Below are 25,968 nucleotides of genomic sequence, written 5' to 3'. Positions count from 1 at the left end.
GTCACGGGTACAGACAGTCGTCTCAAGTGAGGAGTTTGTGTGGAGATGCAGCTTCCCTGGAGGTGGAGGAAAGAGGGCACACCAACAGGTGGAACCAGCTGTGGGAAGACATGGTTTGTCAGGTCTGACGATGGGCTGAATGTACCATAACCTTCAGACTGAATCAGAAAACCATTCTGAGGGTATTTGAAATGTCAGAAGCAGGGGAGATGTGATCACATGTGCAGAGGGCAGGGGTTGTGTCTCCATCAGACCCTCAGTGAGATGGTTCAAGTTACAATGTGCAGCGATGAAAGCACAGTGTTTGGGGCCTGATTTTATCACTGATTCTGACACAGTGAGAGGGTTACTTTTGCAGTAAGGAAGCAACATTAATGGAAGACGACACAGGAACTTCATCAATTGCCAGTTGTTTAGCAGAAGTGACCAATTTGTATATTACCTTGACAGAAACATATTCACAGTGGTGACAAAGGTGATCAGTCTGGGTTATTTCAGGTTGGAGAGGGGTGTGGAGTTTTGAAATCCATGCCTTGTGGTGCCACCATCGTTAATGTGTCATGTCCGGAGTGGTGGATCACACAGCACGGAAACAGGCCTTTGGCCAGCCGTACCTGTTCTGACCATCCACTCACTGTCTACACTGGTCCCACTTATCAGCACTCGGTTCATAGCCAACTGTATCTCGGCAGTTTCAATGCTCACGCACTTCGTAAATGTTGTGAGGGAACCTGCCTCCACCACCACCTCGGACAGTGTGTTCCAGATTTCAGCTACCCTCTGAGTGAAAAATCTCTTCCTCAGATCCTTCTAAACCTCTTCGTCCTCTGTTTAGATCTATGCCCTCTGATCAGTGACACCTCTGTCCCAGGATCGGGGCCAATATGGGCATCAGTGAGGCCTTTGACAAGGTTCAGCATGGTAAGTTGCTGTGGAAAGTTAGATCACATGGGATCCAGGGAGAGCTGGCTAACTGGATGCACAGTTGTCTTGATGGTAGGAAGCAGAGAGTGATGGTGGGAGGCTGTTTATTGGACTCAAGGCCCGGCCCAGTAGGGGTTCCCCAGAGTTACAACCGTTGCTCTCGTTATTTATTGACATTTAATTATTTAGTGGTCTCAACCACAAGCTGCTCTAAAAAAGCATCTTGTAGGCATTCTAGGAATTCCTCCTCTTGAGACCAACAACATCCTAATTTTCCTAATCACCTGCATGACAATCCCCCATGACTATTGTAACATTGCCCTTTTGGCACGCATTTTCTATCTCCCATCGTAATTTGTGGACCACTTACTTACTACAGATTGGAGGTCTCTATACAATTCCCAACCGGGATTTTTTTTTACATTTGCTGTTCCTTAATTCTAGCTACAGATTCTACACCTTCCAACCCTATGCCAGCTCTTTCTAATGATTTTATTTAATATTTTACCAATAGAGCCACACAACCCCACTACCAGCTTGTTCTTTCAAGAAACATACAAGTATCTGGGAAACAAGAGGACCTGCAGATGCTAGAAATCCAGAGAACTACACTCAAAGTGCTGGAGGAGCTCAGCATGTCAAGCAGAATCTATGGATGGGAATCAACATTTCGGGCCAAGACCCTTCATCGGGACTCTTGATACCCACGTATCTGGAATATCCACAAGCAAAGAAAATAGAAAGTAGTGTGAAATAGGGAGAACCTTTGACAAAATTTAGTTCAAGGCTCAAAAAAACCTGCCAAACAGTTCAATAGTTAACAAATACAACAAAGACAATAAACACTTTTATCAATACCGACATTGATTTTTTTTAAATAAAAATATCTTGGTCCCATTTCAATCAGTAAAATTTAAAGATAAATAAGAACTGAAATGATATTTACGCTCAAACACACTTATATTAACACTACCTTGGACAGGAGCTAGAGAAGTAACACACATGAAAAAAATATCACACAAAGGTCAGATAAAACTTCTAAGTATATATTTTCAACAAAATTGAACAGGATTCAGAACTCCATGTGTGTGTATGCAATCGTGATAAGAAATACAGACCAGAAAACTTCAATGAGATGCCAACTCAGAAAAATGAATCTATGGAAGAAAACATTAACCAGTGGAATGAGTATGACCCTCCATGGGGACATCCCAACGATCTGAGCAGACCAGATGGTGACAAGGAAGCATCGAGTACCTGACTGAGAGTTGGAGACCTCTTCCCAGAAACAGAGGGGATCTTTGCAGAAATATAGGACAAGCTGGTTAACAAAAGGAAAAAAAAAATTGAAAGTACATGAAATACACACAAACACGGTGGGAGGAGAAGATGGCGATGCTCCGGCGTGTGCACAGCCCTCAGGTGAAAAATGATTTTGTATTTGTTAAATAGGGGCCGTGGACAACTCTGATTTGATGGAGAATGGACGTGAAAGCACAGAGGAACATCTGGAGAAATTTATGAAATGCCCGTTTGCTGCTGTCATTACTGTGTGGTCGGGAATCTTTCGGAGGGTAGGCCTCAAAATCCCCGGCCTTGCCTGCTTTTGGCGACCGAGAAGGAGGTCGTATCATTCAGACAGAGATGGCGCTCAGTACTTGGTGTCAGAGAGCTGATCAGAGCTCGAAGTTTTCGGATGACTCAGAGTCAGATTGCGGTCGGCCTGGCAGGGAGAGTTTTTCTTCCTTCTCCCGTCTGCGTGAGATGTGGGACATTTGAGAAACTCTGAACTTTACTGTGCTCACGGATTTCTTCATCAAGTTATGGTATTGTTACACTGTTTGTAACTATATGTTATAATTATGTGGTTTTGTCAGTTTTTTCAGTCTTGGTTTGTCCTGTGTTTTGTGATATCACACTGGAGGACATAATGTATCATTTCTTAAGGCATGCATTATACTAAATGACAATAAAAGAGGACTACGTGTCTTCATAATCATATAAAAACAAGGCAGTAAGTGCAGAAAATGCCAAGAGAAACCAGACACAATCCAACACATTCCAGGATCCTGCAGCAGTTTAACTCAATCTGATTACTTGCAAAGGTACAATCAAATGGCAAATAATATTCACAAAAATCTTGCTTTAAAATACAAACTCATGAAGGCCCTCCATCACTTCATAAAGGCATCAGATTTCAAGCCTGATCCAGTTCAGAGTCAAAATATTACAAATTATATGATAATCAATACATTATTTCAGATAGGACAATCCATAATAACCATCTGGATATAATATTACAGGATAAACAAGCAGAAACAACTCTCTCAATAGATAAAACCATTCCCCACACACACATGTTCCTCGACCAGTGGAGCACCTCACCACAGGTATTGTTTCTGTCATCAGTCAGACAACTGAAAGATTTTCTCTGTCAATCAGCTTCCAAATGTTGTTACTCTGTCATTCGTTGCCGCGCCCCGCTGCTGATTCCCTTCTCCTCATCTTACGTTCTTACCCCGACTATCATCCAGAACCCAAAACTCTGCCCTGTTCAGACCAGCCTCTGGTTTCTGACCCGCTTCATTGAACATCCAACGGATGGTTTCCCATTCTGATTTCAGTCTTTAGAGGACTGTGGTGTTTTCTAACAACCCTTTAGAAGCAGGAAAAGTGACCCATAATGTGGAAATGAGTCGTCATTACGGAGGTTAATGACCAATGTCATTCTTCCTCAGCCCAGAGACTTGAGAGGCAAAGAACATCTCAGACAGAACTGCAGTCAGCTCGACTTCTTCAGTCTGCAGAAAATTCAAGGGAAACCTCTTCACCCACAGAGTGGTGACTGTTTGGAACCCATAAGCACAGGGAGAGCGAGAGATGAACAACAGGGGAGGATTTCAAAGGACCGTTGCGGAACTGAATCACTGGCAGGGTCCAGCCGGCCTGAGTTGACTCTCTACTGTACACTAGGTGTGTTATAAATTCACTAAGTACCGGAGACAGGGTTTAAAATAAACAGATTTATTTGTCTCAGATCCAGAATATTAAACTCCGGTCCCATTAAAGGTGAATATGCAGCAGAAGAAACTCCTCCCATGCCCAGTGACTAGGGTGCAGAACTGGGTGTGGTGAGCAGCAGCAATAATTGCAGAGTTCAGCACCGACAGTCACTCTCAAAATTGCATTCAGCAACAGTGATGGACAAATATCCAGCATGCAGCTTATTGAAACTTTCTCCCCAGTGTGAACCCGGTAGTGTGTCACAAGTGTAACATACTGTAAGGTTTCACTGCTAATGTAATGGCCTCTCGGCAATGTTTCACTGCTGAGGTAAAGGTTTCTCTGTAGCAGCAATATTTAGGTTACGACTGGAGATAACAGGGTTTTGGAGTACTGGGCTATCCAATGACAGAAATGTTCTTTCTTGTGAGTCTGGAAGAGGGATTTTCGTGGTCTTTTGTTGGGGAGAGATGAGAAGATGCGAATGGAGAGAGTGGGCCCTTTTTCTTTTTTTTGTTTACTTCACTAACCATATAGAACCATAGAACACTACCACACAGAATCAGGCCTTTTGGCCCGTCTTGGCTCTGCCGAACCATTTTTCTGCCTAGTCCCACTGACCTGCACCCGGACCAATTTACCACATTATCATCCAGATCATTGATATAGATGAGAAATAACAATGGACCCAGCACTGATCCCTGTGGCACACCACTAGTCACAGGCCTCCACTCAGAGAAGCAATCCTCTACTACCACACTCTGGCTTCTTCCATTGAGCCAATGTCTAATCCAATTTACCACCTCTCCATGTATACCTAGCGACTGAATTTTCCTAACTAACCTCCCATGCGGGACCTTGTCAAAGGCCTTACTGAAGTCCATGTACACAATATCCACTGCCTTCCCTTCATCCACTTTCTGGTAACCTCCTCGAAAAACTCTAACAGATTGGTTAAACATGACCTACCACACACAAAGCCATGTTGACTCTCCCTAATAAGTCCCTGTCTATCCAAATACTTGTAGATCCTATCTCTTAGTACTCCTTCCAATAACTTACCTACTACCAACGTCAAACTTACCGGCCTATAATTTTCCAGATTACTTTTAGAACTTTTTAAACAACGGAACAACATGAGCCACTCTCCAATCCTCTGACACTCACCCGTAGACAGCGACATTTTAAATATTTCTACCAGGGCCCCTGCAATTTCAACACTAGTCTCTTTCAAGATCCAAGGGAATACCCTGTCAGGTTCTGGGGATTTATCCACTCTAATTTGCCTCAAGATAGCAAGCACCTCCTCCTTTTCAATCTGTCCAGTTTCCATGATCTCACTACTTGTTTCCCTTAATTCCATAGACTTCATGCCAGTTTCCTTAGTAAATACAGATGCAAAGAACCCATTTAAGATCTCCCCCATTTCTTTTGGTTCCACACATAGCCGACCACTCTGATCTTCAAGAGGACCAATTTTATCCCTTACAATCCTTTCACTCTTAATATACTTGTAAAAGCTCTTTGGATTATCCTTCACCTTGACTGCCAAGGCAACCTCATGTCTTCTTTTAGCCCTCCTGATTTCTTTCTTAAGTTTTTTTTGCACTTTTTATACTCCTCTAGCACCTTATTTGCTCCCTGTTTCCTATACATGTCATACAACTATCTCTTCTTCTTTATCAGAGTTCCAATATCCCTTGAGAACCAAGGTTCCTTATTCTTATTCACTTTGCCTTTAATCCTGACAGGATCATACAAACTCTGCACTCTCAAAACTTTCTCCTTTGAAGGCTTCCCACTTACCAATCACACCCTTGCCAGAGAACAAACTGTCCCAATCCATGCTTTTTGGATCCTTTCTCATTTCTTCAAATTTCGCCTTTTTCCAGTTTAGAACCTCAAACTGAGTACCAGATCTATCTTTATCCATGATCAAGTTGAAACTAATGGTGTTATGATCACTGGAACCAAAGTGCTCCCCTACACACACTTCCGTCGCCAGTCCTAACTCATTTCCGAACAGGAGATCTAATATTGCATCCTCTGTAGTTGGTACCTCCATATATTGATTTAGAAAACTTTCCAGAACACATTTTACAAGCTCTAACCTGTCTAGACCTTTAACAGTATGGGAGACCCAATCAGTATGTGGAAAATTAAAATCCCCTACTATCACTAATTTTTGCTTCCTGCAGTTGTCTATCTCTCTGCAGATATGCTCCTCCAATTCTCGTTGACTATTGGGTGGTCTGTAATACAATCCCACTAATGTGGCCATACCTTTCCTGTTTCTCAGTTCCACCCATATGGACTCAGTAGACAAGCCCTCTAATCTGTCCTGCCTGAGCACTGCTGTAACATTTTCCCTGACTAGCAATACCACCCCCACCCCCCACCACCTTTCATTCCTCTGCCTCTATCACGTCTGAAACATCAGAACCCTAGAACATTAAGCTGCCAGTCCTATCCCTCCTGCAGCCAAGTTTCACTAATGGCTATAATGTCGTCATTCCATGTGTCAATCCATGCCCTCAGCTCGTCTGCCTTCCACACAATACTCCTTGTATTGAAATAGACACACCTCAGAAGATTGTTTCCACCATTCACAACCATTCTAATTGTGCCTTTGCACGAGCTTTTAACATCATTTATTTTCACCCCTGCTCCACTATCTGCTCTGGCACTCTGGTTCCCATCCCCCTGCAAACCGAGTTTAAACCCTCCCCAACAGCACTAACAAACCTCCCCACAAGGATACCGGTCCCCTTGTAGTTCAGGTGTAACCCGTCTCTCTTGTACAGGTCCCACCTGCCCAGAAGAGATCCCAATGATCCTGAAATCTGAAACCCTGCCCCCTACACCAGTTCCTCAGCTTCAGTCAAAGTAAGAATTATAAAGCTCAATCATTTAATCAGATATTGTTTACCATTTGTTATTTCGTGGTACTGATTTGTAACAGAGGAGACATCACGCAGCATCCACCCAAACGAGATTTCTTAAGTTTGGCCGGGTTGGGGGGCTATCACCCCCTATATTAAGCTGCTAGCTGAAGCGAGAGTTACATAAGGTTAGATGACTGAGTGAATCCTTTCCCACATTCAGAGCAGGTGAACGGCCTCTCCCCAGTGTGAACTCAGTGATGCACGTTTGGTTGATTTGGCTGAGAGAATCTCTTCCCAAAGTCTGAGCAGGTGAACGGCCTCTACCCGGTGTGAAGTCGCTGGTGTCTCAGTAGGTGAAATGACCGAGTGAATCCTTTCCCACAGTCTGAGCAGGTAAACGGCCTCTCCCCAGTGTGAACTGACTGGTGTCCCTTCAGTTGAGATGACTGAGTGAATCCCTTCCCACACACTGAGCAGGTGAACGGCCTCTCCCCAGTGTGAACTGACTTGTGTACAAGTAGGTGGGATAACCGACTGAATCCCTTCCCACAGTCTGAGCAGGTGAACGGCCTCTCCCCAGTGTGAACTCGCTGGTGTTCCTTCAGATGAGATGAGTAAGTGAATCCCTTCCCACAGTCTGAGCAGGTGAACGGCCACTCCCCGGTGTGAACTCTCTGATGTGCCTTCAGTTGACATGACCGAGCAAATCCCTTCCCACACACTGAGCAGGTGAATGGCCTCTCCCCAGTGTGAACTCTCTGATGTACCTTCAGTTTAGATGACTGAGTGAATCCCTTCCCACAGTCTGAGCATTTGAACGGCCTCTCCCCAGTATGAACTGACGTGTGTACCAGTAGGTCGGATGACCGAGTGAATCCCTTCCCACAGTCTGAGCAGGTGAACGGCTTCTCACCGGTGTGAAATCGCTGATGTCCCTTCAGTTCAGATGACGAAGTGAATCCCTTCCCACAGTCCGAGCAGGTGAACGGTCGCTCCCCAGTGTGAAATCGCTGATGTATCTTCAGTTGAGATGACAAACTGAATCCCTTCCCACAGTCTGAGCAGGTGAATGGCCTCTCCCCAGTGTGAACTCGCTGATGTACCTTCAGTTTAGATGAGCAAGTGAATCCCTTCCCACAGTCTGAGCAGGTGAATGGCCGCTCCCCGGTGTGAACTGACTGGTGTCTCAGTAGGGCGGATGACCGAGTGAATCCCTTTCCACAGTCTGAGCAGGTGAACAGCTGCTCTCCAGTGTGAACTCGCTGGTGAGCCATTAGGTCAGATGACCGAGTGAATCCTTCCCCACAAATTCAGCAGATGACCAGCCTCTGCCCAGTGTGAACTGACTGGTGTGTCCACAGGTGGGAAGACCGACTGAATCCCTTCTCACACGCAGAACAGGTGAATGGCCTTGTCCCAGTGTGAACTTTCTGATGTACCTTCAGTTGAAATGACCAACTGAATCCATTCCCACTGTCTGAGCAGATGAACGGGTTCCCCCCTGTGAAGTGACGGGGATGACAGTCGGTCAGATGAACGAGTGAATCTCTCCCCACAGTCTGAGCAGGAAGGATGATTGAGTGAATCCCTTGCTCCACTTGTTAAATATCTGGACCAAGACAGCAAATCAGGCGTGTTATGTTCGAGATTCCTGTAGACAAATTCCTTGTCACTTTTAACCTGTAAAAAGATTTACAAAATCCATCAATGGGTGTAGGACAACAGTTCAGATGAGATCACTTGAGCTGTCAAGGTGTGATCTGACATCACACTGTTACAGTGAGGTTCAACACAAGTTGGAGAGAAATCATCTTCTAACTGGGCACAGTGCCGGTATCTGGAATGATCATCAAATTCTCTTATGTTCTTTCTGTCTCTATGAGAATGGTTTCAGAGGAGATGTGAGGGGTAAGTTTTTTTACGCAGAGAGTGCTGGGTGTGTGGAATGGGCTGCCGGCAACGATGGCAGAGGTGGATACAATAGGGCCTTTTAAGAGACCCCTGGACAGGTATATGGAGCTCAGAAAATTAGAGTTAATTTCTCAGGTATGGACATATTCGGCACAGCTTTGTGGGACAAAGAGCCTGTGTTGTGGGGTAGTTTTTTTTCTATGTTTCTACCCTCCCCAATCTGTGACCTGGCTCAGTTTGACTCTCTCCATTGGTATTCTTCCCTGTTCCCACTGAGCTGCATGGGTTCCTGGCCCCACAGTAACTGAAACACACTCACACAAATAGCCTTTGTTAATGTGCAGCTGGGATTTTCTTTTATGCATTATTAACTTAAAGTGCCACAGTTTTAACACCATATAAACAATTCCTGCTGAGATGAATGGTTGGTCCACACAGCTAGTAAAAGGACTTAAAGTGAGTTTCTGTATTATTTCAGGTTCTTGTCACAATCACAGAAAATTACAACACAGAAACAGACCCTTTGGGCCATCTAGTTGGTGCCGAGCTACTTAAACTTTCCACTGCCATACCCCTACCATCCAGGTACCTATACAAACCTCTTAAATGTTGGACTTGAGCTTGCATGAACCAGTTGTGCTGGCTGCTCATTCCACACCTGGATGACCATCTGTGTGAAGAAGTTTCCCCTCATGATCCCCCTACCGTTTCACCTTTCACCCTTGACCCATGGCTTCTGGTTGTAGTCCCACCCAATCCCAGTGGAGAAAGCCAGCTTGCATTTACCCTATCTATGCACCTCTATCACAATCAAATCTCTGCTCAATCTTCCACATTCCAAGCAATAAAGTCCTGACCTGTTCAATCTTCCCTAATAACCCAAGTCCTCCAGACCTGGCAACATCCTTGTGAATTTTCTCAGAACTCTTTCAACCTCTTTTACATCTTCCCTGTAGGTAGGTGACCACAACTGCAAACAAGACTCCACATTAGGCCTCACCAATATCTTCTACAAGTCAACATCCATAAGACCAAAAGAAGCTGCAGAAGATCGTGAACACGGCGCAGCACATCACACAAACCAATCTTCCGTCCGTGGACTCACTTTACACCGCACACTGTCGGAGCAGTGCTGCCAGGATAATCAAGGACACGACCCACCCAGCCAACACACTTTTTGTCCCTCTTCCCTCCGGGAGAAGGTTCAGGAGCTTGAAGACTTGTACGGCCAGATTTGGGAACAGCTCTTTTCCAACTGTGAGAAGACTGCTGAACGGATCCTGACCCGGATCTGGACCGTACCCTCCAAATATCCGGACCTGCCTCTCGTTTTTTTTGTACTACCTTACTTCCCATTTTTCTATTTTCCATTTATGATTTATAATTTAAATTGTTAATATTTACTAATTTTAACTATTTTTAATATTTAATATTTGTAATCCAGGGAGTGTGAAGCGCAGAATCAAATATCGCTGTGATGATTTTCGTTCCAGTTCCAATTCTTTGGCAACAATGAAGGATAAAGTATAAAGTATAGAGATCTATCGTTGTCACTACTTTGGTTCATGAAGGCCAATGGGCTGAAATCTTTCTTTCCGTCCGTATCTAACTGTGACACCTCTTTCAGTGAATTAAGGACGTGTATTCCCAGATCCCTTCCTTCTACAACACTACTCCATGCCCGAAGTCACTGTGAAAGTCCTCCCTTGGTAGGTCCTACCAAAGTGCAACACCTCACACTTGTCTCCATTAAATTCCATTTTCCATTTCCCAAACCATTTTCCCAGCTGGTCCAGATCGCACTGCAAGCCATGATAGTCTTCCTCACTGTCCACTGCACCACCAATCTCGGTGTCAGCCACAACTTTGCTGATCCAGCTGACCATGTTATCATCCAGATTACTGATATAGATGACAAACAACAACAGATCCAGCACTGATCCCTGAGGCACACCACTAGTCACAGGCCTCCGGTCAGAGAGGCAACCATCTGCTACCACAGTCTGGCTTCTCCCAAAGACAGTGTCTCATTCAATTTACTATCTCATCTTGGATGCTGAATGACTGAACCTTCTTGACCAACCTCCCATATGAGACTCTGTCAAGTGCCTTGATAAAGTCCATGTAGACAACATCCACTGTCTTGCCTTCATCCACTTTCCTGATAACTTCCTCGAGAGACTCTATTAGATTGGTGAGACATGACCTACCATGCACAAAGCCATGCTGTCTATCCTTAATCAGTCGACATCTATCCAAATACTTATATATCTGGTTCCTGCACATATGTTCCAATAACTTTTACACTACTGACGTCAAGCTCACAAACATAGAATTTCCTCGTTTATTTTCAGAGCCTTTCTTGAACAGTGGAGCAACATTGGCTGTCCTCCAATCCTCCAGTACCTCACCTGTCACTGAGGATGATCTAAATATCTGTGCCTGGGCTCCAAAAATTTCTGCACTTGTCTTCCGCAAGGTCCCAGGGAATAACTTGTCAGGCGCTGGGGATTTATCCATGGTAATTTGCCTTGAGACAGCAAACACCTCTACCTCTGTAATCTGTACAGGGTCCATGAAGTTGATGCTGCTTTGCCTCACTTCCATAAACCCTGTGACCATCTGAGTAAATACGGCTGCAAAAAAAACTCCCCCATCTATTTTGTCTCCTCATATGGGTTACCATTTTGATCTTCCAGAGGATTAATTTTGTCCCTTGCAATCTTTTTGCTCTTAACATATCTGCAGAGTCCCTGAGGATTCTCCTTCACCTTGTCTGCTGGGGCAACCTCATGCCTTCTTTTATTTCTTTCAGAAGTGTTCACTTGAATTTCCTGTATTTCTATTTGTTCCTATCTGCCTGTAGCTGGTATGCACCTCCTTTTTATTGATCTGGGAGATGAAAGCCAAAGGGGTGATCGAGCTGCATGGTGGGATGTGGGATGTGGGGGTGGGGGGGGGGGCGGTTAAACTAAAGTTGCAGGGGGAATGGGAGCCTGAATAACAGAACAGATAGTGGAGGGGTTGTGGAAACAGATGTTGTTCAGTCCTCAGACAAAGTCAGGAATGGAAAAGGTGAGCATGGTGCAGTGAATATGCTCAATCCTGTATATTTCAATACAGAGAGCAGTGTAGGAAAGGCCGATGTGTTCACGGCATGGATCAACACCTGGAATTATGACACTAGGATCTGGCAATTGTGGACTGGGACAGGCTGCTTTATGGCAAAGGTGTGCTTGGTTAATGGGAGGCCTTCAAAGCGAAATTTTGAGAGTACAATGCGGGTATGTGCTTGTCAGAATAAAAGGTAAAGTTAGAAACTGTATCCCTTGGTTTTCAAGAGATATTGAGACCCTGGTGAAGCACAAAATGGAGTTGCATAACAGGGATAGGCAGGTAGATTCTTATGGAGTATAAGAAATGCAAGAGAACAAGTAAGAAATAAATCAGGATGGCTAAAAGAAGGCATGAGATTGCCCTTGCAGAAAAGATGAAGGATAACCCTCAGGGATTCTACAGATAGATTGAAAGCAAAAGGATTACAAGGCACAAAGTTGGTCCTCTGGAAGACCGGAATGGCAATCCACGTGTGGAAGCAAAGCAGGTGGGGGAGATCTTAAAAAGTTTTTTTCTTCTCTGTTTACTTAGGAGATGGACAAAGGGTCTGTGGGAGTGTGGAAGAGCAGCATTAAAATTGTGGACCCAGCACAGATTAAAGAAGAGGAAATGCTTGCTATGTTGAGGCAGATTAGGGTGGATAAATCTCAGGGCATGACAGGGACCTTGGACCCTATGGGAGACAAGTGTAGAAATTGACAGGGCCCGAGAAGAAATAATTAAATCATCCTTAGTGACGAGGGAGTTATCAGAGGATTGTAGGATAGCCAAAGTGATTTCGCTGTTCAACATAAAACATAGAAATCTACAGCATATTCCAGGCCATTAAGCCCACAATGTTGTGCCAACCATGTAACCTACTCTAGAAACTGCCTAGAGTTTCCCTAGCGCATAGCCCTCTATTTTCCTAAGCTCCATGTACCTATCTAAGAGATTGTTAAAAGACCCTATTGTATCTGCCTCGACAACCACTGCTGGCAGTGCATTCCGCACACCCACCACTCTCTGTAATAAAACATACCCATGACATCGCCTCGGTATCTATTTCCAAGCACCTTAAAACCATGCCCCCTCGTGTTAGCCATTTGAACCCTGGGAGAAAAACCTCTGGCTATCCCCACGATCAATGCCCCTCATCATCTTATACACCTAAAAAAGGCTCTAGGCATAAATAAGGAAATTATACATTGCTTTGAGGATTTTTTGGAAGTATATAAAATTAGGAAGGTATCAATAGGGTACAAGCAAGCAGCTTTTTCCACTGATGTTGGGTGGGATGACAACCAGAGGTCAGGGGTAAGTGGCCCATCTAACGAAAATTTAATGGGTACATGTGGAAAACCTCTTCCCTGAATTGAATGTGAGAGTATGTGAAAGTATGGAATGAGGTGCCAGCACAAGTGGTGCACGTGAGGTCGATTTCACCATTTAAGAGAAGTTTGGATAGGTACCTGGATGGTTGCGTTATGGACGGCTATGGTCCCAGTGCAGGTCATTGCATGAGACAGCTTAAATGTTTTCAGCATTGTCTATATGGGACAAATGGCCTGTTTATGTACTGAACTTCCCCATGATTCTTTGACAGAGAAGCTGGCCAAACTTGATTGGAAGGGGAAACTGGTATTAATTAATGCTGATACAATTGCATTTCCATGTTATATTGACTGTCCTATCTACAAACGACTTAGTATAAATTACTACAAATTGTACATTGCACATTCAGACGGAGACAAAACGTAAAGATTTTTACTCCTCAGGTATATGAAAGATATAAATAATAAAGTCAATTCAATTCAACTCACCCTCTCCACTCTCTGTTCTGTCATTCTGGCTCCCATTCCCCGAGCAACTTTAGTTCAACCAGCCACCCACCACCGCCCCCCCCAAACACTAGCAAAAGCAAGCCTTACCACTAGGATATTAGTCATAGTCATACTTTATTGATCCCGGGGTAAATTGGTTTTCGTTACAATTGCACCATAAATAATTAAATAGTAATAGAATCATAACTAGTTAAATAGTAATATGTAAACTATGTCAGGAAACAAGTCCAGGACCAGCCTATTGGCTCAGGGTGTCTGACCCTCCAAGGGAGGAGTTGTAAAGTTTGATGGCCACAGGCAGGAATGACTTCCTATGACGCTCTGTGCTGCATCTCGGTGGAATGAGTCTCTGGCTGAATGTACTCCTGTGCCCAACCAGTACATTATGTAGTGGATGGAAGACATTGATCAAGCGGGCATGCAACTTGGACAGCATCCACTTTTCAGACACCACCGTGAGAGAGTCCAGTTCCATCCCCGCAACATCACTGGCCTTACGAATGAGTTTGTTGATTCTGTTGGTGTCTGCTATCCTCAGCCTGCTGCCCCAGCACACAACAGCAAACATGATCGCACTGGCCACCACAGACTCATAGAACATCCTCAGCATTGTCTGGCAGATGTTAAATGACCTCAGTCTGCTCAGGAAATAGAGACGGCTCTGACCCTTCTTGCAGACAGTCTCAGTGTTCTTTGACCAGTCAAGTTTATTGTCAATTCGTACCCCCAGGTATTTGTAATCCTCCACCACGTCCACACTGACTCCCTGGATGGAAACAGGAGTCACCGGTACCTTAGCTCTCCTCAGGTCTACCACCAGCTCCTTAGACTTTTTTCACATTATACTACCATTTTCCACTATCAGCCCTTTGAATTCCCTCTGCCAGGTAGTGCCCCCCGACAGTTTCTAAAGTAGTCCACCTGTTGTTGTGCGGGACAGCAACAAGAGTACTCTGCAATGGCTATTTAACCTCATTCCCGTTCCTGACTCTCACCCAGTTTCCTGTGTCCTGCACTCTGGGTGTAACTCACCTCTCTTCATGTCATATCTATCACCCCCTTCAACTCCCAAATGATCTGCAATTCATCCATTTCGAGTTCCAACTCCCTAACGTGCAGGGTTACAAGCTGCAGCTGGATGCCCATCTTGTAGGTGAGGGTGTCAAGGACACTGGAGGTCTCTCCACCTTCCCACCAATGTCCCCTCAAATTTGTAATGACTGGTGTGCCGAAAAATCTTGTGCTGTGCAATTTTTACCCAGTGATAGCAACATGTGCACACTGAATTTTAAATAGAGGGGTATTTATTTTAACAGCCAGCAAATCACTGTTAATAAGATTTCCTCTGGGTTTGATCATTCATCTGCACTCTCACACAACCTATGTAGCAGGCCTGTAGAGGGTGATGAAGGATTTTCTCACCAGACCTTTTGCACACCATACATATCTGATTTGCTTGCTAAATGATGTTTTAAAAAGTCAGATTTCCAAATATCACTCCAGTTCCACCCACTTGCAAATTCGCCAGCAACTTTTGCATTCCCACAATACACACAGGTAATACCAGTTTCTGTATTGTACATAAATATTTCCCCTGAACCCTTCCCCAGGTGACTGACGGCCAATGAATATGAAGGGAAGGGCAGTAGTCTGTTTCATTTAGTGATGTGAAAGCTACTTGTTGCTCAGGATAAAGGTGTGATATCATTATGTACCCAGAGAGAATGGGTCAAAACATGTTCTCACGGTTAGAAAGGTCCAGAACAAGAGGAGGTAGAACAAGCAACACACACGAAATGCTGCAGGAACTCAGCAGGTCAGGCAGTATTTATGGAAAAGAGTACAAATGCTGAGTTCCTCCAGCATTTTGTGTGTGTTGCTTAGATTTTCAGTATCTGCAGGTTTTCTCTTGTTTTTGATTGGAGGCAGAACAAAGGTGATTTTCTCACCTGCTGATGAAAAAGATTTTGTTCCCTTTCTCCGAGTTCCCAATCCTTGCATTTGGACAGCTGGAGCTCAGCTCTGTCTGAGAGATCCATCGGTTCCCATTCCCTCAGCAGCCGGAAGCTCCCCGGGGCCCGTGTACGGATCGTGGGGCTGAGAGAGAGGGAAGAGAGCAGGACTGTCCCGGGATCCCGGGATTGCGGGCCACGGTGTCCGGAGCTCACAGCAATTGTCCCGAATTCGGTGTTGAAAATTCCCACCCGCAGCCGGGGAATATCTCTTACCTGAGGCTGATTTCGCGAGAAGCCGTTTATGTACTGCGCGCATGCGCGATATTCGGGAACAGCCGCAACCCTGACGCCTGCGCATTCGATCGGTGCTTCTGCGAACATGACTATGACTATAGGAGGCGGCGAAATAGATAGGGTAGATTTTACATAGTATTTTCGCATCTGTATTTACTCAGGAGACAGATACCCATTCAAACTTCTCATCAATGTTGGAATCGAGCTCACATGCATCACTTGTGCTGACATCTCATTCCACATAAAGTAAAGTATGACTATGACTATGAACCTTGTTACAATTGCAGATATATAGCACAAGAGATTCTGCAGTTTCTGGAAATGTAGACACATGCACACAAGATGCTGGAAAAACTCTGCAGTTCAGGCAGCAACTAAGCAGAGGGGTACACAGTCTATGCATGCTGAAGGGACTCGGGCCAAACATTGTCTATTTATTCCTCTCCACATTTGCGGCCTGATCTGTTGATCTCCTCCAGTATTTTGCAGAAATTAACCACCTTTTTTTTAATCAAACAGTTACAGAATGTTTCTGATCTTTCATTTGAGCCACATCCTGCTCGTCTGATTCCTCTTCCTCCTCTTCCTTGTAAACTCTAGTTCCCATCTCTTTCTGGAGCCCCAAAGCCCTGACTCAGGCTGGTAACTCTTTGGTTTTTGACTCTACAGCATTGAAGATTCACTTGCTCGTCTGCTGTCAGACTTTAGAGACGCATTGCAGCTGTCTGAGGCACAGTCTTTTGAATGAGTGAAAATGACACAAAACGTTGAAAAGAGCAGGGAAGAAGGAGCTTAATCACCTTAGACCAGAGCCCTGAAGAACGTTAAAACCACAGTGAACTCATCATTTTATTCAACCTGGAGAGATGCCTGCAAGAAATTCTTTATTTTCAAATCTTTTCATTGTTATATTATACAAAAGAAATAACACGAGCACATTGAAGTAACACCTACAATGTCTCAAAAAAGACATTATCTTAAAGATTGAAAAAAATCGTAATAACAAAAAAGCCTTCTAAGCAGAAAAAGTGAGGAAAAAAAAGAACCCATTAGGTGTACAACCCCGGAGTCATACGTCATACAAAAAGCTTCTAAAAATAAACATCAAACCGCCAGCAAGAAAAGAAAATATACTAAAAAAGTTACAATTAGATCCTGGAAAAAATCTATCAATTAGCTCAAATGATAATATCTAGCAAACGAGCCCCACCTTTTCTCAAAATCAAATAAAGGTTCAAAGGTTCGACTTCTAATTTTCTCCAAACTAAGACAGAGCATCACTTGAGAGAACCATTGTGACAAAGTGGGAGCTGATGTATCCTTCCACTTCAACAAAATGGACCCCTAGCTATCGATGTAACAAATGCAATAACATGTTGGTCAGCACAGAAATACCATGAATATTTTGAGGAATTATTCCAAAAAGCACAGTTAATTTATTAGGTTGTAGATTGATTTTAAGTGCTTTAGAAATTGTTGAAAAAACCAACTTTCAGAACTGTTCCAATATAGAACAAGACCAAAATATATGTGCCAGTGTAGCTATCTCAGTTTCATGTCTATCTCAATGACTATCGTCATTAGAAAAGATTTTAGAAAGTCTCTGCTTTGTCAAATGATAACGCTGTACAGTTTTAAATTGAATTAATGAATGGCTAGCACAAATTGAAGAAGAGTTAACCAACTTCAAAATCCGCACCCAATCCTCCATCATAAAAGTCAAATTAAGTTCCTTTTCCCAATCCTGTTTAATCTTAGATAAAGGACGCTTATCCCATTGTAGTAATAAATTATAAATTCTTCCAATAGAAATCTTGATCGACGGGATCATACTCATAATAGTATCTAACAGGTCAGCCTCCAATATGTAAGGAAAATTACTTAAATATTTTTGTAAAAAATGTCTCACTTGAAGGTATTGCAGAAAGTGTGAGTATGAAAGAGAATATTTATCAATTAATTGTTCAAAAGACATCAATATATCTTCTTTAAATAAATCCAAAAAAGAATTAATACCTTTATTTTCCCAAAGTAAAAAAAAATGGATCACTCAAAGAAGGCTTATAAAAGTAATTACGATAAATTAATCTACAAAGTTTACATTATTTAAGATTAAAAAAAATGCAGAACTGGAGCCAAATTTGTAAAGAATACTTAATCACAGGATATAGGTTTAAATTAACAACTTTAGCTAATTTCATAGGTAAAGCAGCTCCCAATAACGAGGTTAAATAAAACTGTTTTACAACTTTCAGTTCCAGATCTACCCAAATTGGCCGATCACTCTTATCAACCCAATATAACCAAAAAGACATATATCGCACATTAACAGTCCAATAATACATTCTTAGATTAGGCAAAGCAAGACCTCCATCCTTTTTCAATTTTTGTAAGTGACATTTACTAATTCTTGGTCTTTTATTATTCCAAATAAAAGATGAAATAATAGAATCAATCCGATCAAAAAACTTCCTAGTAAAAAAAACAGGAATATTCTGAAAGAAATATATATATTTTTGTAAAATCATCATTTTAACTATATGAATACGACAAACAAGTGAAGATGTAAGTGGACTCCATCTACTAAATAAATACTTCATAGAGTCTACTAAAGGAACAAAATTGTCTTCATAAAGATCCTTATAATTTTTAGTAATTATAATACTTAAATATCTAAAAGAATCTGTGATTTTAAAAGGAGTACTATCATATATAGAGACGGAATCATTTAAAGGAAACAATTCACTTTTACCAAAATTTATTTTATATCCTGAAAAACCTCCAAATTCATTAAATAATTTTAGCAAGGCAGGAATAGATTCGTTAGGATTAGACATATAAACCAATAAAGCATCAACGTAAAGAGAGATCTTATGCATGGTCTCATTCACAAAAATTCCATGGATATTTTTAGCCTCACGAAGAGCAATAGCAAGGGGTTCTAATATTAAATTAAACAAAAAAGGACTTAATGGACAGCCTTGCCTTGTCCCCCGTGAAAGCTGAAAAAAAAGGAGATCTACAATTGTTAGTGACAATGGTAGCAATAGAGGCTTTATATATAATTTTAATCCAATTATTAAAATTAACACCAAAACCAAATTTCTCTAAAACATTGAATAAATATTTCCATTCGACTCGATCGAACGCTTTTTCAGCATCCAAAGATATAACACGTTGTGGAGTTTTAAAAGAGGACGAATATATAATGTTAAATAGTCTCCGAACATTTGAAAAAGAATAGCGACCCTTTATAAAGCCTGTTTGATCTTTAAAAATAATTTTACTCAAAATATTCTCCAACCGATTGGCCATTATCTTTGACAAAATCTTAGCATCAACATTCAGTAATGAAATAGGTCTATATGAAGCACAGCCAGTGGGATCTTTATCTTTTTTAAGAATTAAAGAAATAGAGGCCTCATAAAAAGTAGCGGGTAAGTCACCTTTCACAAAAGAATCCTTAAACATTTCCAACATATACGGGGAGAGCAACGTTCCAGTTTTTTTTTTATAAATTCTGCAGGATAGCCATCAAGTCCTGGGGACTTAACAGATTTCATTGAAAAAATAGCTTTATGAATTTCGGCTTCAGTAATTTGAGCATCGAGAGTCTTTTGATCCTCAGCCGAGATTTTAGGAAAAACAACATTTTGTTAAAAAAAACATTCATTTTAGAGGAATCTAACGGACATTGAGATTTATATAGCTCAGCATAAAAATCTTAAGAAAAATTTTATTAATTTCTTCATATTCCTGAGCTAAGGTACCATCTTTCCTACGAATTTTCATGATTTGCCTTTTGGCTGCAGCCAGTTTAAATTGAGATGCAAGCAGTTTATTATTTTTTTTAATCTCCAGACATGTAAAATTGGCTCTTTAGCTTAAGCAAATAACCTTCAATGGGATGAGTTAATAACAGGTTATATTGTGATTGAAGTTCCACCCTTTGTTTAAAAAAAATCAGTATTGGAGGAAATTGCATAAATATTATCTAAATATTTAATTTGTTTTGAAATTCTATCTAATTCAGCTTTAGTTTTTTTTTCAAGTTTAGCTGAATAAGAAATAATCTGACCACGTAAAATTCTTTAAGTGTATCCCATATAAGTATTTTAGACATACCTCCTATATCATTAAAAAGAAAAAAAAAATCTTTTATTTGGGTTTCAGTGGAACTGACAAAGTCAGAGTTTTGCAATAATGTCTGAGATATGCACCAAGGCGGGCGGGCAAGAATGACATCATCAAATTCAAAAGACAAACTCAGAGGCGAATGATCAGATAGAGCAATAACGTCATATTCGCAAGTTTTAACACTAGGCAAGAAGCTGGGATCGATTATAATATAATCGATCCTCGATTTTTTTTTATAAACGTGTGAGAAGAAAGAATATTCTCTATTATCGGGATGAAGATACCTCCACAAATCAATCGACCCAAAATCAATCAAAAAGGAATTAATAAATGATGCGGATCGATTTGGAAGTCGCTGATTGGTTGAGCTCTTATCAATCATAGGGTTTAAACAACAATTACAATCCCCACCCATTATGAGCATATATTCATTTAAGTCAGGCAGTAAGGCAAATACCTTTTTTTTTAAAAAAAAGAGGATCGTCCAAGTTAGGACCATACAAATTAATCAAAACAACTTTTCTGTTACAGATTGTTTCTTTAACATTTAAAAATCTACCATTAAAATCTGATTCAATATGCTCTTGAATAAATATATTAGGTTTAATGAAAATAGATACGCCCTTTGTTTTACTCTGAGAAGTAGAGTGGAATTGCAAACCATTCCACCATCTAAAAATCTATTTTGATCTCCCGCCCTGATATGTGTCTCTTGAGCAAAAATTATATCAAGTTGGAATTGTTTAATACTTTTAAAAGACTTCTTTCGTTTAATAGGATGTTTCCAACCACGTACATTCCAACTTATTATATTAATCCGTTTTAACAGCATACTGTAATTTCATTCTACTTTATATGCACAACGCACATACCAAAGCAGGATGATCAAAGGTGGCGCTGATGAATAATACAACCAAATGAAAAAAAAACACGCATGCTCCGGAACCACCCAATGGGAAAAAAAAACTCCTAACTCTAAACCCACCCACCCACACCCGGAAAAGACAAGCGATCTACAATGGAATTCAAAGCTAATGACTGCTCTGTCTGTGTTTTCTTTCCCTCCCCCCAGTTAGAAAAAAGTAGAGTGTCCTTGTGAAAAAGACAATAAAGTCTCAGGGAAAAGGTATTTACACTCCATCGACTAATAAACAAGAACCAAAATAATGTTACCTCTTCGAGAGGAAAAATAGCGCCATGTTTAAGTTTAATATTATTTTCCTAAAACGCTTTAAATTCAATTATAAAATGTTATAATAAAACAGAAAAAAAATATATAAAAAGCCCTAGTAGTAGGAAAAAAGCTACCAATTAGCTGCCAATTATTAAAGGAACAAATCGCCTTATCTTCTTCCCTCAGTCATAAAATGTCCAGAGATCATTTGAGCAGAGATACTTAAACCATAAATCTTTTCAAAGGAAAACCAATAATATGCAATAAAGAACAACTCTCCGTGTTCTTTAATTAGTCTCTCGATGAAATATACAAGTGACCTTCATAAATCTTCTTTCCAAAATGCGAATAATATACAAATAGCCAAACAGCCTTTCAGATGGATCATTCAACAGCGGCGTCGGTGCCAGCGGCAGGTAAAGCCCGAACAAAATCCAGTGGATCTTTTGGATGAAAAAAAGTACGAGGAGGAGAATCAGCAGGGAAAATTTTAATTCTTGTCGGGTACCTCAAAGACAGGAAAAGATTCTTATCATATGTTTGTTTCATTACCAGGGCAAATTTTGATCTTTGTTCCATTATCTCTCTTGGATAATCTTCTGAAAATGATAACTTCGGAAGTCCAACAGTTTTACACATTCAATTGGGAGAGACTTCTCTGGTGAACGATTTCTTCACCGACGCACCTTTACTGCTGGTTCTGTCCACAGGATTCCCGATGCCGAAAATAAACAGTTTAAATCAACTGACCTTAAATTCCTTTAGAGAGAGAGAGAGAGAGAGAGAGAGAAAAAGAGAGAGAGAGAGAGAGAGAGAGAGAGAGAGAGAGCACCATTTTGGATGAACTCATTGCCCTATTGCAAGAGTTATCTCAATGCAGGTTCTCTTCAACGAAGACTCAATAGGGTCGATTCTTTATTAAACTGCCAAACGATGCCGACTTCTCTCGCTCCTTCACTTCGACGAATTCTTCACTCTCCCTTCAAAACTGTCGGAATTGAGTAAATTGGCACTTCCAGCCACATATTTCCAGTGCAATAATACAACATCTTGTAAGAGAACGCACCTTCCATTTTAAAAATGAAACTGCGTCACAAAAAAACAAACACGCAATAGAAACGGAGACACAACACGTTCTACCTGGAAATCCACAAACTCAAAAACTAACTGCGTCACCTGAGTCGACCTTTATATAGTCACGGGGGAGGGCGGGGGGGGGCGCGCACAAGTCATCACGTGACCTCACATCGGCGGGAAAATCACATCAGGTGACCTCCAAAAGACCATTACATCATTCTCTCAAAAAAAAACAGATCTCCTTGAGCATGTAACACCTCCCTCCAAAAAAAAGGTCTCTTGAAGAACAAGATTTTAACAATTTATACAAAAACTACAAAGGTATAAAATACACAAAATACACAATATATTCAATCTTATCTTTCAGCCCTTTACAAACTAATGTACAGTCGGAGTGTTACAAATGATAGAATATCACTCCGAAAAAAAACAAATTTTCATTGTACATTTAACATCTAGACGGACAATCAGTGATCACATTGTCTTTACCCTTAATATGAGTGATCAAAATATTGTACTCCTGTAACATTAAACTCCAATTTAATAATCTTCTATTTTTGTTTTTCATCTTACTTAAAAACACTAATGGATTGTGATCGGTATGAACTGTGAGTGGTTTATGCGTAGAATAAACATACACTTCAAAATGTTGCAAAGCTAAAACAAGAGATAACAATTCCTTTTTTTTATTGTTGAACAATTCATTTGATTTGCATTAAATTTCTTAGAAAAGATAAGCTACCGGACGATCAACTTCATCACCATCATCTTTTTGAAGCAACACTGCTCCTGCAGCTTCATCACTAGCATCTACAGCTAACGAAAATGTTTTTTCAAAGTCAGGAGATTTAAGTACAGGTTGACGACATATTATAGCTTTCAATTTATCAAATACCTCCTGACAAAACTCTGCCCAAAGAAACTTCTCATTTTCTTCAAGAGATTAGTTAATGGGAGAGCAATGTTTGCAAGATCCTTACAAAACGTTCTGTAATATCCCACCATACGCAAGAATCTTCTGAGGGATTTTCTACCAGTGGGAGTGGGCACTTCCAAAATTGCCTGAACTTTTGCTTGAAAAGGTGCTAATTTTCCCTGCCCGACAACATAACCAAGGTAAGTCACTGTGGCATGCCCAAATTCACTTTTAGATAAGTTAATAGTTAAGTTAACTTCTGGAAGTCTCTCAAATAATTTCTCCACCGCCGCAATATGTGCTTTCACATATTATTCCCTGTAACCAGATCATCAATATAGGCATGGGTATCTTTTAATCCCTGAATCACGCTATTAATCATCCCCTGAAAAGTACTTGGTGCATTCTTCATCCCAAACGGAAGAACAAAATATTCGTATAACCCAGAGGGGGTTACAAATGCTGAAATCTCTCTGCCTCTATCCGTCAATAGAACACACCAATAACCTTTTAACAAATCAATTTTTGTAAGGAATTTGGCCTGTTCAACTTTATCCACACAATCTTCTACTCTAGGCATTGGATATGCATCGATCTTTGTCACAGCATTCACTTTTCTGTAATCCATACAAAACCTAATACTATTGTCTGGCTTAGGCACCATAACACACGATGAACTCCAATTCTAATTAAAATGTCGTATAATATTATTTTCTAACATGTACTTAATTTCCTGTTCAGCAAGTTCACATTTCCCCCTGTTCATTCGATATGGATGTTGTTTTATAGGTTTTGCATCTCCCACATCTACATCATGAGTAGCTACGGTGGTTCTTCTAGGGACGTCTGGAAATAAATCTCTGTACTTAAAAAAAAAATGACTGTTTCATCTGTTCTCTCTGCTCCGGCTGTAAATGAGCTAATTTTTCATCAATGTTTTCTAGAAGTTTTGAATTTGGTAACCTGGCTGGAATAATGTTGGGATTAAAATGAGTTTCAGATGAATCCTCCATTAAGTTTTTATCAAGATCAGACTCATTATTAATCACAACAGTCATAGTAGCAGCTTCTCTCTCATAATTTGGTTTTATCATATTTATATGACACAGCTGTGTTGCCTTTCTCTGATCTGGGGTTTTTAGCACGTAATCTACATCATCTACCTTAGATTTAATCTCATAAGGACCATGAAATTTGGCTTGTAATGGGTTCGTTTGCACTGCAAAAAGAAACAACACGTTATCTTCAGACTTAAATGACCTCATCCTAGCTTCCTTATCATACCAAGTCTTCATCTTCTCTTGAGCCAATTTTAAATTTTCCTTGGCCAAGCTACAAACGTTATACAATCTTTCTTTAAATTTTGAAACATAATCTAGCAAATTAGTGTGTACTTATTTATTAATCCACTGTTCCTTCAACAAGGCCAAAGGTCCTCGAACTCTATGTCCAAACACGTTCAAAAGGATTAAAACCTAATGATTCCTGTACTGCCTCCCTTACTGCAAAGAGTAGTAAATGTATACCTTCATCCCAGTCCTTTTCATTTTCCACACAATATGTCCTAATCATAGTTTTTAGTGTAGAATGAAATCTCTCCAAGGCTCCTTGTGATTCTGGAAGACAGGCTGAGGAAATAACCTGTTTTACTCCCAGTTTATAAACTACCTGCTGAAACAATCCCGACATAAAATTACTACCTTGATCCGATTGTATTTCCTTACGCAACCCAAAATAAGTAAATAATTTTATGAGAGCCTTTGTCACAGAGTTGGCTGTTATATCCCTAAGAGGTTCTGCCTGTGGAAACCTAGACGCTGTGCACATAATGGTTAATAAATATTGATGTCCAGTTTTAGTTTTTGGCAAAGGACTTACACAGTCTACAAAGATTTTTGAGAACGGCTCACCGAATACTGGAATTGGTTGCAGTTGGGCCACTGGAGTAACCTGATTAGGTTTACCCACAATTTGACACGTATGACACGTTCTACAAAATGACACACATATTGTCTTAAACTAGGCCAATAAAAATGTTTACAAACTTTGTTCATAGTTTTCTTCACACCTAAATGACCACCCAAAGGAATACTATGAGCCATTGTCTTTAATATCATTTCGGTAAATTTTAGGAACTACTACCTAATGAATAACTTCCCATTCCTCACTAGCAGGAATTGTAGGGGATCTCCACTTTCTCATTAATACCTCCTTTTCTAAATAATATCCTACTGGTACTTTTTTAATTTCACTATCTGGAAGAGCTTGTTCTTTTAATTTAACTATCTCAGGATCTCTACCCTGCTCTGCTATCATTTCCTTTCGCGATAAAGACTAATCATCCTGATCAGACTTACCACCAAAATCCTGATCAAATAATGTGGGTAAGAAAGTTTATGATACATCCTCGAAATTCGAATCTTGATTTGAATGATCATGGGTAACAACTTCATTCTTTACATCAGTCTTGTTAGCCATAGCTCTTGTTACAACACAGGAAGAATCTGTGTTAGAATCCCTCTGTGGTTCCTCAAAGTTTGAATTTATTGGCAAATCCATTTCAGGAAAAACCTGTCCACCCGCTAAATCATTCCCTAACAAAAGAGAAACATCGTTCACAGATAAACTGGACTTTATTCCTACTTTAACAACCCTTGTAACTAATCCTGACCTTAAATTTATTCCATGTAAATATACTGGCATAAGGGCACTCCCAACTCCTCTTATATAATTCACCTCACTAGTGTCAGAC

At 40.9% G+C, this 25,968-nt stretch overlaps 2 protein-coding genes across 2 annotated transcripts in view; one reads left to right on the top strand and one right to left on the bottom strand.

Moving 5' to 3' along the window:
* The window catches only part of LOC134341640 (zinc finger protein 850-like), a gene marked incomplete at its 5' end in the record, with an annotated part of 170,840 nt that overhangs the window by 10,298 nt on the left and 134,574 nt on the right, over window positions 1-25,968 (top strand). The gene's annotated exons all lie outside the window — the stretch shown is intronic.
* On the bottom strand, window positions 1,266-15,939 carry LOC134341643 (zinc finger protein 239-like). The gene is made up of 2 exons (XM_063039537.1): window positions 15,892-15,939; window positions 1,266-8,492 (listed from the first exon to the last, which is right to left on the bottom strand). The coding sequence occupies exon 2, from the start codon at window positions 8,084-8,086 to the stop codon at window positions 7,133-7,135; it is 954 nt and encodes a 317-aa protein (XP_062895607.1). The 5' UTR covers window positions 8,087-8,492; window positions 15,892-15,939; the 3' UTR covers window positions 1,266-7,132.

The sequence above is a fragment of the Mobula hypostoma genome, unplaced genomic scaffold (assembly GCF_963921235.1).
Source record: "Mobula hypostoma unplaced genomic scaffold, sMobHyp1.1 scaffold_36, whole genome shotgun sequence".
Classification (NCBI taxonomy): Eukaryota; Metazoa; Chordata; class Chondrichthyes; order Myliobatiformes; family Myliobatidae; genus Mobula; species Mobula hypostoma.
Note: the sequence above shows the minus strand (reverse complement) of the source record. Positions and strands in the feature narration are given on the sequence as shown.

Bases quoted from the DNA above. Each gene is read 5' to 3' on its own strand.
- LOC134341643 (XM_063039537.1), bottom strand. From the start codon at position 8,086: ATGGCTCACCAGCGAGTTCACACTGGAGAGCAGCTGTTCACCTGCTCA.